Raw genomic sequence first — 14,218 nt, 5'->3', positions numbered from 1 at the left:
TGATATTTCTACATGTGCATTTGATCTCAAACCCTTGGTGAATTAGGGACTTTCCCTTCATGTGAAGACAGGCTCTGGTGGATTGAGTGGATGAGACCAAAAGTGTGTCCAACAATCAAGAAAGTGGTTTCTGCATGTGCTGTAGAGGGAAGTGAAGGGCAAATGGGACTCATCAGCCTGGGAAGGTAGCCCATATGGGTGAGGGAGGAAAACTCTGATCCTAAGCCTCCCTTGCGGGATATCTTCAGGAGAAGAAAAGCCTGAGGAGTAAACTCTACATAAATCTAGAGTGAAATCTGTAAAATAGTTGGATGGTGCCTTGTACGCCTCCCTCCCTCAACGGCTGCAGCCAAGCTGGTGCCAAACATTGGTCTGCTTTCCTTTGGACCACATCAGCAAGGTCAAGGGGGTGGTCTTGTCGTATCGACAGCCCACGGCCTCCATACATACTGCCCAGGCTTGCACCATAGGGAGGTTATTTTGGTGCTGCTAACAGCAGTTTGACCACCCCCAGAAGAGAGGGGGTTTTTTAACCTCAGCACTGCAATTCAAATTATTGGCCAATTGGTGGCAGTGTTCTCTTAGTCCCGTTCCCCCCCCCCCCGATACTTTTCAAACACAGATTTTTGAGGAGAATGATTTATTATTATTATTTTTAGGATGGAAATTTAAAAGATTGTCCATCCTGATACAAATTTCATGCAGTGTAATAGGAGGCTTAAAATAGTGTTAGACATGAAGTAACAGAATGTATTGAGCTAAGATATGAAAACAGAAGAACAAAATAGCAATATTAGTTTTTGTACAAAATATTTTCCCAGAAGTACCTGTGATTTTGGAAGGTGACTTTAATGCGAGACTATACTGGCTGTTTGCCGTAATAAATATTGATTGATTGATTGATTAATGCCAGACTGGGCCCCAATGATTAAGTGATTTAGAAACATTTTGGTGAATGTCTCATCTATAGATGGTAAACAGATTTGGTGATATTGAATGTGGGAGGGGGGAGCATTGAGGGAGATAAATATGGTGAATTCACATATACATCTGGCAGGGGGGCATCAACAATCAACCTCATAATGGTATCTCATAATCTATTAAATCTGGTGCCAAGTTTTAAGAAGGCTGTAAGTACTGAAAGTGATCACTTTCCTTTAATTGTAATCTTAAATCTTAATGCGCAAGGTTTATATGCTGACTGTGAACCAGGGTCAAGATTGGAGGCTGATTTAAGATTTGCTTGTGTCAATGGGACTGCTAAATTAGAACAGATCTACCATTAGAGTGATCTACCACCCAGGGATGGGTGCAGGGTGGGTGGGTGGGGCTGGCTACTTCCCCCGAAGGGGCCAGGATGGGTGCAGGGTGGGCAGCACGGATGGGTGCAATTCCACTAAATATTTGGTCCATTGTGGCGGGAGGCCTGGGGGGCAACTTGACCAAGCAAAAATTAAGGCAATTTTGCCATCAGGAATGGCCCCTTTATGACCTCAGTGAACTTGTTGTTTGGCCTGAATTCGGAATGACAGATTGCGGCATTATTTTGAAATTTTTGGAGTTCCTTAGGAACACTGGGAAATGGGATGAACATAACTATGGAGAATTGTTTCATGATTTGACGTTGAAACCTGCTTTGACGAAGCCGTGTAAGTTTCTGCCAGTCTTAGAAAAGGCTCCTCTGCATAAACCCTCTGCCCCCGCCCCAGGTACTTTCTGATCCTGAAGAATATGACCCTCCCCTTTATGTGTCTCACCCCAATCCTGTCCCTGTTGATGGCACTCTTGTTCACCCTGACCTGGCGCCATCCCCAATTCAAGATGCACCCTCAGGCAGAACGTCCCCATATCAGACTCGCTCATTGGTTTGGTCTCAGCACCCTAAGGACCCTGGGAGCGGGGGGAAGACAACCCAACATGGCTCCTTTGGGTGTCCCCTGGACAAGCTGAGGGAATTTGGTGCTGTAGGTGGAGAAACCGAGCCAGGGGAGGCCAATGAGGCTGAAATCTTCCTGTTGGATTGTGGTATAGAGGATTTGAGCAGAGGCTTTGCTAATCTGGCTCGCAGCCACATGGGTGGGCACCCCCTCTCACCATTCCATCTGCAAAGGAGGAGCAGAGCTCACCTTGAGCACTGCCTCTAATGGATATTCTAACTTTTAAGCTTTAAGCCAGAGCAAGAGGCAACAACAGCAGTTTCTACCTCTCCGCTGCAGACTCACACCAGGGCATCAGGGCACACTCGCTGCAAGAGGGGGCCTAACTTGTAGGCAGGCAAGTCTTAGAGACACTCATTCAGGGGCCTGCATCTCTACCTGGTGCTGGTGGTGCAGCAGCAGCAGCCTGGCCTTAGGAGAGTCTCATTCAGTAAAATTGCATAGGCTTTCCCCACCAAAGGCTGTCCCTCTGACCAGCCTCTCTCTGCCTGGACACCATAGCTAGCTTGTAGGGTGCCTGCCTGCCTGGCCTTTTAAACAGCCCCTGAATGAGGAGCTCACAATGCCTCCCTTAGCTACTCACTGAGGTCACAGAGCCTGTTCTGCTAACCAGCATCCACCCCTCTGCCTGGACACCAGAGCACAGCTAGGTCAGGGAGGGAGCCAGCCAGCCTTTATAGACAGGTGAGAATGGGGCTCCTTCTATAGGAGGGGAAGGCAGGCCAGAGTGTAGCCGCTCTTGCAGACCTTGTGATTTCTTCTTAGGATAGGATACATTCCGCATTCTTGTACAACAGACATGGAGAGCAGTGCAGGTAACGTGAAGATGAGTAGCTGTTTGGAAGCTATCTTTTTTATCTCCAGTTTAGTTTTAGGTGTGATTTTAGGAGGGCCACGGAGTCATAAGTTACTTCTAACTTCTTCATATTCTTTTGGCATCCAGGATAACTTGACATTTCTTATCTCACTGGGGATGACAATTTTATAATCCCAGCAGTACTCATGGAATAAACACCTTGGTTGGTTAGTTGAGGAGCTAATATTTGTTCAGGTGGCTTTTGTCATGCCACACTGCCTCAAAGTTGTGTTCCTTGTCCTCCTTGATGCCTTTGTAGCATTGGTGAGTGGGGTTTGGGACACACAGTGGATGCCTCACAACACAGCCCCTCTCTCTTCCTGGGCCATGACCTTCAACAGGAAGGAGTGATGAAAAGACCACCTGTGCCCCAAGGCTCTTCAGCTCCGTGCCCAGAGTCTCATAGTCCCTTTCTATATGTTAAAGGCTGTGTGTGGCAGTAGCATTTGTACCCACATGAATCTGAAGGAAGGGGTAGTGCTCAGTGGGCTTGAGAACACTTGGCAACTTCTCCACCACATTGTCAATCTTTGCACCTGGAAGACCCCTTCTGGCGCATCCTGTTTCCTCTGCACACTGGTGCCTCTGTTCCCCTCAGTTGGGAGACACCTATCACCACCACTCGTCTCCTCCTCCTCTGGGGAGGGCCAGGAATCATTTGATATGCTGTGCCTTCCAAAGCCTGCTTGGAGTGCTCTAAGGCTGCACCTGCTGCTCTTGAGTCTTCCCCTCTTGTCTATTGGAGCTTATTTTGATATCGTGGGGATAAGCTACAAAGGCAGGAATCGTATGGTTTGAGTACTTCCTACAACTTCCTCTCGGCTGGCCATCTCCAGAGTGCAATTCTCTTTTTCCAACATTGTCTCCATGGAAGATAGTAACAAACTCCAAAGGAAAATTCAGGTGACTATGTTTAAACATGTGTAGGGAGCATTTGTGAAGATGAATGGTCAACCAGGAAGGGTGAACTGATCACCCTTTTCTCATCCCCAGGCTGCTCTTCCACCTTCCATGATGACATCATCTGATTCTGATATTCTCCTAGCCCCCTCCTCACATTCTGCAGGGTTACCGTAGAGACAGCAAGAAACAACTTTGCATCATCGCTATTCCGTTGCCCACTTCTTACCGGACGTCGTTCAGTAAGCAGTGTGAGGCGTGCTCTCAGATTAGATAATTGTGGTTTTTGTGTCAGCATTCCTATCAACATGGCAGGTAGGAAATTGTGCTATCTAGATGCTCTCCTGATCTGCTTCATTATCCCATGAAGCAGACAGAGAAGCCAGCTGAGAAGTTAAGGATTTATAGCCGGGGAATGGATGAAATCTTTGGACAACTTAGAGGTGGTAACATACATGCAAGTGGATGCTGTGATAGACAGCAAGAGAGAAGGGAGAAAGGCAGATTCTCTGAAAAAGCCACCCCAGTTAGTCAAAGTCCCAGTACCCCCCATGGGGCTTAGATAAGCCATGACTAAGGCCCATTCAATAGCCTACTCTTGAATATATATTTCACTAGATGTGCCAATAAAGTCTGAGGCTCCTTCAAAATCACATATTTATTTTCAGTACTACTGTCCATCTACACTGCGTTTTGTAGAACAATGTACATTGCAATGTCATTGCAAATGACAACATTCTGGAGGTCCCAAGTCGCAAAGTGGTTAGATTGGTCTCAACTAGGGCCAGGGCCTTTTCAGTACTGGCCCCAACTTGGTGGAATGCTCTGCCACAAGAGACCAGGGCCCTGCGGGACTTGACATCTTTCCGCAGGGCTTGCAAGACAGAGCTGTTCTGCCTGGCCTTTGGTTTGAACTCAGTCTGACCCTTATGTTTCCCTCCCCTTATGGTCTTGATTTATCGGCTACTTTTAAAATGAGGCTGCATTTTAAATTGCATTTTAACCTGTATTTGAAATTGGTTTTTTTTCTTCCCCCCCCCCCCAAATTATGTTTTTACTGTGATTTTATTGGTATTAGCTGCCCTGAGCCCGGCTCTCGCCAGGGAGGGCGGGGTATAAATAAAAATTATTCTTCTTATTATTATTAGTCCAAAGCAGCTTACAAACCAAGAGTTTATAGGGAGCAACAACACAAAACATCAGTTTGGGAGGAAAAGCAGTAGATAAATACGCAAATATCCATAAATGATCCACATTGATCCAGAAACAAAAGCAGTTTGGTTAGATTCCGCTCTCGTGTGAGAGCCTGAAATAGCAATTGTTTTTTAGATGAATGATGATCTTTGTTGCTGTTGTAACCCCTATCTCACCGAATTGTAGAAACAGGTGAGCTTAACAGGTATAGGATTTAGCCGGTGCCTAAATCTTTAGCCAGGGTGGGCCTCTACCATCGCAGAACCTTAGCCCCCATTCCACAGGAACAGAGGAACCCCACTGTCCAGACTGGGAGCCCTGTCCCTACTCTATCAGCCGCAAACAAGGAAATGCTTCTGGTCCTCCAGCAGGTAGAAGCCCAACCCACTCTGGGACCTCCTCGTACAGGAGTGGCTGCAAACAGAAATGAACAAAATTCAGGCCTCTTTGCAGAGGATATAATTTTATGTACCTCTGACCCTATCACAGCAGGCAAAGTACTATGTACAGAGTTGGAACAGTTCTCCAGGGTCTCAGGATTGCAAGATACTTTTAAGAAAGCAGAGGTAATGCTTTTTCATACACCACCCCATTCATATGCAGCAGACTTTTACAGCAATGTTGAAGATTCAGATAGCTAGGAAGTTTTAGATATCTGGGGGTGCAAATTACCCAAAACTTGAACAAACAAGTTGTATCAGTTTAATTATAGTACGGTTTGGAAAGCTCTAAATATGGATATAAAACATTGGAATAAATGAAGACTCTCCATTATAGACAAACTAGTTGCATTGAAAACAATGATTGTACCTCCATTTCTTTTCTTCCAGACTTGGGTGAACGCCTGAGATGGAGGAAGACCCTGGAACCTATCCCTAAAGGAATCCAACAAAGCCCACCCACCCGTGGGAAGCAAGATAGGGGAGACCTGGCCATAAAGGGGAGAGGCATACCTAACCCCCCAAAAGAGAACCCCCCAAGAAAAAAAATACAAAAGCCCCAAAAGTAGAGAAAGGGGGCATCTGAGGCAACAAAATAACCCTCGGGTAAAGGCCTAAAAACACTCCAAAAGCTTCTTTCGGCTGATGCCCCCTCCCCGCCAAAGCCAGCAGCCCAATTTGGGCAGAGGCTGGCACCCCTCTCCCTGCTCACCCATGTGGATTACCCCAGCTGTTTCCAGGACCATCTGGCTCGCATCCACATGGGTGGGCATCCTCCCCACCATTCCCTCATCTGCAAAGGAGGAGCAGGAAGAGCAGAGCTCATCTTGAGCACTGCCTCTAATGGATAATCTAACTTTTAAGCTTTAAGCCAGGGCAAGAGGCAGCAACAGCAGTTCCCACCTCTCCACTGCAGACTGACACCAGGGCATCAGGGCACACTCGCTGAAAGTGGGGATCTAACTTGCAGGCAGGCAGGAAATTCTTAGACACACTCATTCAGGAGCCTGCATCTCTACCTGGTGCTGGTGGTGCAGCAGCAGCAGCCTGGCCTTAGGGGAGTCTCATTCAGTAAAATTGCATAGGCTGTCCCCACGAAAGGCTGTCCCTCTGACCAGCCTCTCTGCCTGGACACCTGAATGATGAGCTCATAATGCCTCCCTTAGCTACTCACTGAGGTCACAGAGCCTGTTCTGCTGACCAGCATCCACCCCTCTGCCTGGACACCAGAGCACAGCTAGGTCAGGGAGGGAGACAACCAGCCTTTATAGACAGGTGAGGAAGGAGGGGAAGGCAGCCCAGTGTGTAGCCTCTCTTGCAGACCTTGTGATTTCTTCTTAGGATATGATGCATTCTGCATTCTTGTACAATAGACATGGAGGGGTGCAGGTAACGTGAAGACGAGTAGTTGTTTGGAAGCTATCTTTTTTATCTCCAGGTTAGTTTTACTCGTATGAAGGCTAATGCTGTGTAGTTTAATGCTGTAGTCCCGGCATGTCCAACTTCAAGTAGCCTGTGATCTATGAGCCTCTTCTCCCCCCACCCCCAAACCAGTGTGCGATCTCTCCCTCCCCCCCCCCCCCGCCATCAAAGGGAGCCTTGCAGCTGATGTGGATCCCGAGGTTGCAGAGAAAGACCCTGAGATCGACCAACCCCACGGTCAACTGGGGGCTTGCGATCGATGTGTTGTACATGCCTGATACAGCAATGTTCCAGATATTAACCCAACCTCTGTTGGTATATTAGAGGTTTCCTTCCATCGCTGGGCAATAACTAACTATTGTGAACAGGAAGGAAATTAATTCTTTAGATTTAAGGGTGGAGTTTGGGGTCAAATCTAGGGATAAGAAAGCAAGTGCCGAATCAGGAAGGATATATTGTTGGCAATTTTGGAGGTCAGGTTAAAAGCTTTTTGCCAAAAGGCGTCGACCACTTTCATGTTTCTGGGAGCGTACTGTGGCCCCGTTTCATTATCTGAAATTGGCAGGTTCACCTCTGGACTTAAATTGGGCAAAGTCCCCAGGTAGTAATTACACACCCGCACCCAACCCTCAAATTCATAAAGTCAAACTTGGAATGGTGGGCACCAGTTTTTGCTGTCCTGTTCACATGTATTGATCATACTCCATGTGCTCCACCAGACTGGGGGCTTGCAATCATTATCCCAATTTACAAAAAGGGGAATTCTAGATCAATCAGACTCTTAAGTATCATCAGTAAATTGTATGCTAGCCATCTTTTAGAGAAACTTTCTAGTTAGATGGAGGAAGAAAATTTCCTGGAGGGAGAGCAAGCATGTTTTAGGTCTGGCTGCTCATCCATTGACCAGGGATTGGTTTTACAGCATCAGAAAAATATTCTCCTGCTGGTGGGGCACTTTACACAGCTTTTATAAACTTCAAGTCTGCTTTTGACATGATAGCAAGAAACAGACTACGGGAGCTGATCTGCAACACCTGTGCCATGTTTGTCTTTTTGCTGCAGAACACGCAAAAGTACATCTGTAGCAAGCGCAGAGAATGGAGAGCAGCTCCAAGCAAAGATGCAGCTTCTCAATGGAGCTGAGCGGACTGTGGAGGAATGGCAACACAGACAGGTGGGGAGCCCCCGAGCATAGCTGTCAACCTTCCCTTTTTTTGCGGGTTATTCCAGCGCCGTTTCCCGCTGCTATCCTGGATTGTTAGATATCCCGTAGACTGTCCCCGGGACAGGTGAGGCTGCTGATCCCTTATTTTCAAATCTGAAACTTGACAGCTATGCCCCTGGAGAGGAGAAAGATCGCACAGGGGAGGAAGGTGAGTCTCAGAAGCAGGACAGTCGTGAGCTGCAAATCGCTCCCACACGTGGGACACCAATTCTGGTCCAGAGGAGCAAGGACAGCAGCTGCCAACCTCAGAAGACACCAAGGGGGCAGTGAAAGGCACAGTGCACTGAAGGATTCCTGCCACCCCACAGAGGACAAAGGGGGGGAAATCGTGCTTAAAAACCTTTGAAAGCCACTACCAGTCAGAGGACCAATGGTCCGACTTTGTATAAGGTCTCTTGTATGAGGCACTGTTTCCTTTTTTATTCTTTAAAAAAAATAGAGTTTTCCAGTTACACTTCCCACTTCATACTTTTTTTTTCATTATTCCCATACACACTTCCCAACTTATCCCTTAACGGCATTCTAGGTTTCAAAATTAAACATTATCCCAAAAATCCCCACCCGTCAATGAAGCGCCGTTTCCCCCCTCAGCGCCTTTCCCGCCTAAACCCTGCCTTGACGTAAGCTCTCCCATCCTAACCAACAGCCACTCAAGCCCCGCCCGCCCCTTGAGGCGCCACCCCTTCCGCAGCGTCAGAAGCGAACTTTTGCCCAGTTACGAAGCTGCGCCCCGCCCTCCCGCTTGGACCCCGAGGCAGGCTGGGAGCCAGATCGGCGGCAGCAGCGGCAGCGGCAGCGGCAGGCACGCGACTCTCGGCAGGCGCAATGGATTGGGAAGGGGGGCGCTTGTTGCTGCCCTTCTTGCAGGTCGTCTTCCACCTCTACCCTCCGCTGGGGTTGGTGAGCTCCAGCGGCCCCTTGGATCTGAGCTCCTGGCACTGCAGCTTCTCGGGCACTTGCGAGTGCGACTTTCGGCCCGACCTGGCAGGTGAGAGGGGAGAGGAGCGGGGGAAGGGGCTGCAGAGAGGCAGAGTGCGCAGGCGCGAGCACGTGCACCTCAACGGTTCGAAACTCTCAGCTGGGGTGGCAGAAGTTCTAGTCCCCACTGCGCCACTCCTTTTAAAAAAAAATTTTTATTTAACAATTTTAACATATCGAAATATCAAAACGTATCATATTCATTCTTTCCCCCCCCATCTCCCCATCAGGCCCTCCCTCCCTCCCCCCAGACTTCCCTCAGCTCCTCTCTCTTTTTAACTTTTTTTGTTTTTTCTTTTTTGATTTTTTAATGTATTAAGGTGGAAAATCTCAATAAATATCTTCTAAAAAAAATTGTATAAATCCTTATATTATCTATCCACTGTGTTTACATCCACTCGTCACTCCTAATCCTGTATCATATGCGCCTTCCTCCAAGGGTTGCTGTGAGGGCAGATCTTGGCCCCAGGGTCAGGAATGGTTGGGGGTTGGAGCCCCCAACAATATGTATCCCCATATTACCCCCCGCCCCTCGGGTGCAGTTCTTGGGGGGGGGGGTTAGATGTGTGCGTTTTTTAAAAGCAGTGCAAAAAGAAGAATCCCCGCCCCCACTAAGCCTCTTGATTCATCCCAGGTCTAGAATGCAACTTGGCCGTGAACCTGGTCGGGCAGCAATTGGCAAGGGAGCTTCTCATGAAAGGCCTGAAGGGATTTGTGCACAACAACAGCCCTGAGAAGCCTCTGGTGATGTCCTTCCACGGATCGAGCGGCACGGGGAAAACCTTCGTTGGATCTCTGCTAGTCCCCCACCTCTTTCGCTCTGGGCTGCGAAGCCCATATGTCCACCACTTCTCCCCAGTAGTTCATTTCCCCCATGCAGAACACATCGAGCAGTACAAGGTAAGGAAGCTGCCTCTCAGCACCAAGTTGCAGGCTTTGTTTTTCTGTGGCAAATCATCACACAGGTCCCTGTTTTTAGAATGCAGTAGGACACATGTAGTCTGGAGGCTTCAGTGTAGCCTGACCTAATAAAAGTATGTGTAAAAGGCCTTGCAGTTTGCAGTGGTCTTTTTTTCCTTACATGCTCCTGCTGTTCGTGTATTGGATGAGTATTCTTTTCTCTATCTTCTCCCAGATAGATCTGAAGAACTGGATCCAGGGGAATCTGACACGCTGTGGCCGATCACTGTTTATCTTTGACGATATGGACAGGATGCACCCAGGCTTGGTCGACGTGATTATCCCATTCTTGGGACCTTCCTGGGTTGTGTTTGGAACAAACTACAGGAAAGCCATCTTCATTTTTATTAGGTAGACACTGATTAAATAGCAGATATAAAAGGCAGGAGGTTGCCTTATACCAGGGGTCAGCAAACTTTTTCAGCAGGGGGCCAGTCCACTGTCCCTCAGACCTTGTGGGGGCCGGACTGTATTTTGGGGGGGATAATTGAACAAATTCCTATGTCCCACAAATAACCCAGAGATGCATTTTAAATAAAAGGACACATTCTACTCATGTAAAAACATGCTGATTCCCGGGCCGGATTTAGAAAGCGATTGGGCCAGATCCAGCCCATGGGCCTTAGTTTGCCTACCCATGCCTTATACTGAGCCAGGCCGTTGACCCATTTCACTCAGTAATGCGTACACTGACTGGCAGCAGCTTTCTAGGTTTCCAGTGAGGAGTTCTTTCCCAGCTCTTGCTGGGGATTGGTCTGCATGCAAGGCTGATGCTCTGCCACTGAAATACAGCCCTTCCATATAGGACTTTGTGGGAAATTATCTAATAAGGAATTGCTTACCATCTGAAACCAATTCCTCCTCTCCCATCTGCAAATTATATTTTCTGCCTCAAAGTCATGAAAGAAAGACCCCAGCTGTAGTGCAGTAAGAGAATATTTGACTTAATGATCCCATAGTGTGCACAGCACCTTCTTTCGATGCTAAGTGTTTTCAAAATGTAAACCTAGCTCTGTTGTCTTTGTCTGCCTTCCTGCTCATTCAGCTAGGCCTGACCCCAGATGCCTGTCCCAAAGTCCTGCCCTGATAGCACCATTGTCTGTGCATAAACTTCAGTTGATTTTGCTTTCTTTAAAATATGATTCTAAATGAAAACAGCCAGCTCTAACAGCACAATCCTATACTTGTCCTTTGTGAAGTAGGTCTTTTTGAGTTCAGTGGAGTTTATTTTCGGGTAAGCAGGTTCAGAATTGTAATCTATGGGACTGATAAGTGCATATTTTATATTTATTTATTAGAAGAGTTCTATGTCTTCTGTACACTACTCAGAGCACCTTAGCACAAATAACAAAAAATCAATTTCATGAAAACTTTGTTTACCTATCCAATTAAGCCCGCCATTATAAAAATGTCTTCAGTAACCAACAAAAATGAAAAGTAAGGGAGGTGCCAACCAGACTTCACAGGGGACGAGATGTTCCGTGACCTGGGTGCAGCCACTGAAAAGGCTGACCCTTGACCCACCCAGGTGTGCTTCCAACCTAGGCAGGGCAGAGAAAGGCCTCTCCTGATCTTGGGGAAGTGGCTAGATGGTGTAGGGACAAAGATTGGGAACCTGAGCCCCCACCCTGGATATGCTGGACTACAATTCCCCCCATCCCTACTGGCCATGCTGTCTGAGATTATTAGGAGTCCAGCAACATCTGGAGAGCCACAGTTCCCCAAACCTGATATAGGAGCAGGTGATCCATACAGTATTGTTGTTAAAGCACTGAAGCACATCCTTATGAGTGAAGTGTGTGTTCTCACAAGGCATCTTTTCTCTTGCATCCTGTCTTGTTCTCTGATAGCAATGCTGGTGGGGAGCAGATAAACCAAATTACCTTGGACTTCTGGCGGGCCCATAAAGACCGTGAGGAGATCAGCCTCAAGGATCTGGAAGAATCAGTTTACAAAGCTGCTTTTGAAAACCCCCAAAGTGAGTATCATTTGAGAAACAGGAAACATAAGAACAGCCCTGCTGGATCAGGTCAGAGACCCATCTGATCTACCATTCTGTTCTCGCCATGGTCAGCCAGCTGCCACAGTGGGAAGCCCGCAAACAGGACCTTAGTGCAACTCTCCCTGTATGTGATTCCCAGTAACTGATATTCCAAGACATACAGCTGCCAACAGTAGAGGCAGAACATAGCCATAGTGTCCAATAGCCTTATCCTCTATGAATTTGTCTTACCCTCTTTTAAAGCCATCTAAGTTGGTGGCCATTACTATATTTTTGTGGGAGTGAATTCCATAGTTTAACAATATGAAAAAGGAAAGAAGTGCTAAACTTCCTCCCACACTTCTCCCCTCAACATACCTGTTTCCCCACAAACTGAGTTTACTTGTAACCTCCAAGCCCCACCAGGAATTTGTAGAGGCAGAAGTGCTTGGGACCACCTGCCCACATGGCATTTTAAAAACTACTGTCATTTTATAGTGGTAACCCTTTTGTGGGTGAAATACCCTTTGCCACATTCAGTGGCCTTGGGTGAGAGAACCATGCCCATAGCAAAGGGAACATTGAGCTTTTCATACAAAAATGTGGGCAGTAAAACTCTTGCTGAGGAAGAAGGAGCCACACAAAGGCACTGTGGCCCATATTACCTGGAAGGAAATAAAATTGTCAGCCAGAGATTTATTTTGCAAAAATCTTATCTTTCCTCCCCCAGGGGTGGGATTCAGTGGTCCAGTTCAAACATATGTGGTGCACTACAGGCCTCTTCAAGAGTACAGGCCTTTCCCCTACTTAATTCCCTACTTAGAAACTTGATCTCTCTCTCTCCTGCAGATGGATTTTGGAGGTCTGGGATAATCGATCAGCACCTTATTGACTTCCTCGTGCCTTTCTTGCCTTTGAAGCAGCACCATGTGAAACAGTGTGTGGCCAGTGAGCTGACCAGCCGAGACCTAGAGCCACAGCCAGATGTCATCCAGGCAGTTGCTGACAACATCCCTTACTTTCCAGCAGAGTTGAAAGTGTTCTCAGCCACAGGCTGCAAAACAGTGGCTTCACGGGTCTCTTTCTTCCTTTGATCTCTCCAGATTCTGGTCACTTGCCTGCAAAGACTTTGCTGGTGACAATTTTGGAGTTTTAAAGGCTCAGCACAAAGACTGCCTCACCAATTATCCTGATTGGCTTTAGGATCAAGGAAGAGACTTTCCAGAGCATAGACTCAAACAGCAATGCTGACTTGACCGACCAGGAAACCAAAAAGCACTTTATACTTTGCCCTGAGCCTTGTGCTGTGGACTCTTGACAACAAAGGAGTAGAGTCTGTGATGTATTGGAAGGGAATCTTGGCTGCTCTCATAACACTGTCTTATATAGACTTTTTCTTAAAAGAAAAAGAGGCAATGATCACAATTTTAGATTCCCTAACACAGCACAATTTGATCAGTTTTCTTTGGAATCTAAAAATCTTACCTCTCGTACCATTTTTTAAGACATACTGTGATTGTATCAATGTGCCAGAAGCCACAGTCCTAGGCTAAAATGTTGTAGCAAGATCCATCTCATCTGAACTGATCCATACAGGATTGATTTGCCTTATTGTGATTACGTGCTGATGGTGGCAATATAAGTGACACCAGGCACTGTTGGCAATGGTGCTGTGGGGAGAGATGGTCTTCCAGTGCCTCCTTTTGTACAAAGAACTGGATTTTCACTCAAAAGTGCCTGAGAAGCCCACAGGTAAATAAAACAGCTGTTTTGCAGTGTTGTGTAATGCACTAGGGTGGGAAGACCTTAACCAGGTGGCAGACTGGATCCTTAGGTGGGTGGGAGCTGCCCAACAGCCAGTCACCTGACATCCCCATGGCACCAGTTTTTCCTTTGGCAATGCATCTTGAAATCAAGCCACATGGGAAATTACACAGGGCTTTGAAACTGCTGGTACTCAGCTGCTGGGCAGTGCCAGGAAACAGAGTCACATCTTGACCTGACGCTATACAGTACAGTCATACCTCGGGATAAATACGCTTCAGGTTGAACGCTTTCGGGTTGCGCTCCGCGGCGAGCCAGAAGTAACGGAGCGTGTTACTTCCGGGTTTCACCGCTCACGCATGAGCAGACGGTCAAAATGACATCATGCGTGGAAGCGGTAAAACGTGACACGCGCTGTCGCGCCTTATGTTCTGTTCGGGATGCGAACAGGGCTCCGGAACAGATCCCGTTCGCATCCCGAGGTACCACTGTATAGCAAAAGGCGTAGAGCAAGTGGGTGTGGCTTGAGAAAAACTGCCTCATGGCCTAAATGAGGGCCTT

General features: G+C 47.3%; 1 protein-coding gene across 1 annotated transcript; it reads left to right on the top strand.

Moving 5' to 3' along the window:
- Positions 1-8,724: 8,724 nt before the first annotated feature.
- TOR2A (torsin family 2 member A) lies at positions 8,725-13,668 on the top strand. The gene is made up of 5 exons (XM_053373367.1): positions 8,725-8,962; positions 9,587-9,852; positions 10,088-10,263; positions 11,763-11,890; positions 12,743-13,668. Exons 1-5 carry the CDS (start codon positions 8,800-8,802, stop codon positions 12,985-12,987), a joined length of 978 nt encoding a protein of 325 aa, XP_053229342.1. The 5' UTR covers positions 8,725-8,799; the 3' UTR covers positions 12,988-13,668.
- The last annotated feature ends 550 nt before the right edge of the window (positions 13,669-14,218 follow it).

Source organism: Podarcis raffonei, chromosome Z (assembly GCF_027172205.1).
Source record: "Podarcis raffonei isolate rPodRaf1 chromosome Z, rPodRaf1.pri, whole genome shotgun sequence".
NCBI lineage: Eukaryota > Metazoa > Chordata > Lepidosauria > Squamata > Lacertidae > Podarcis > Podarcis raffonei.
This window is presented reverse-complemented; position numbering and strand designations above follow the sequence as displayed.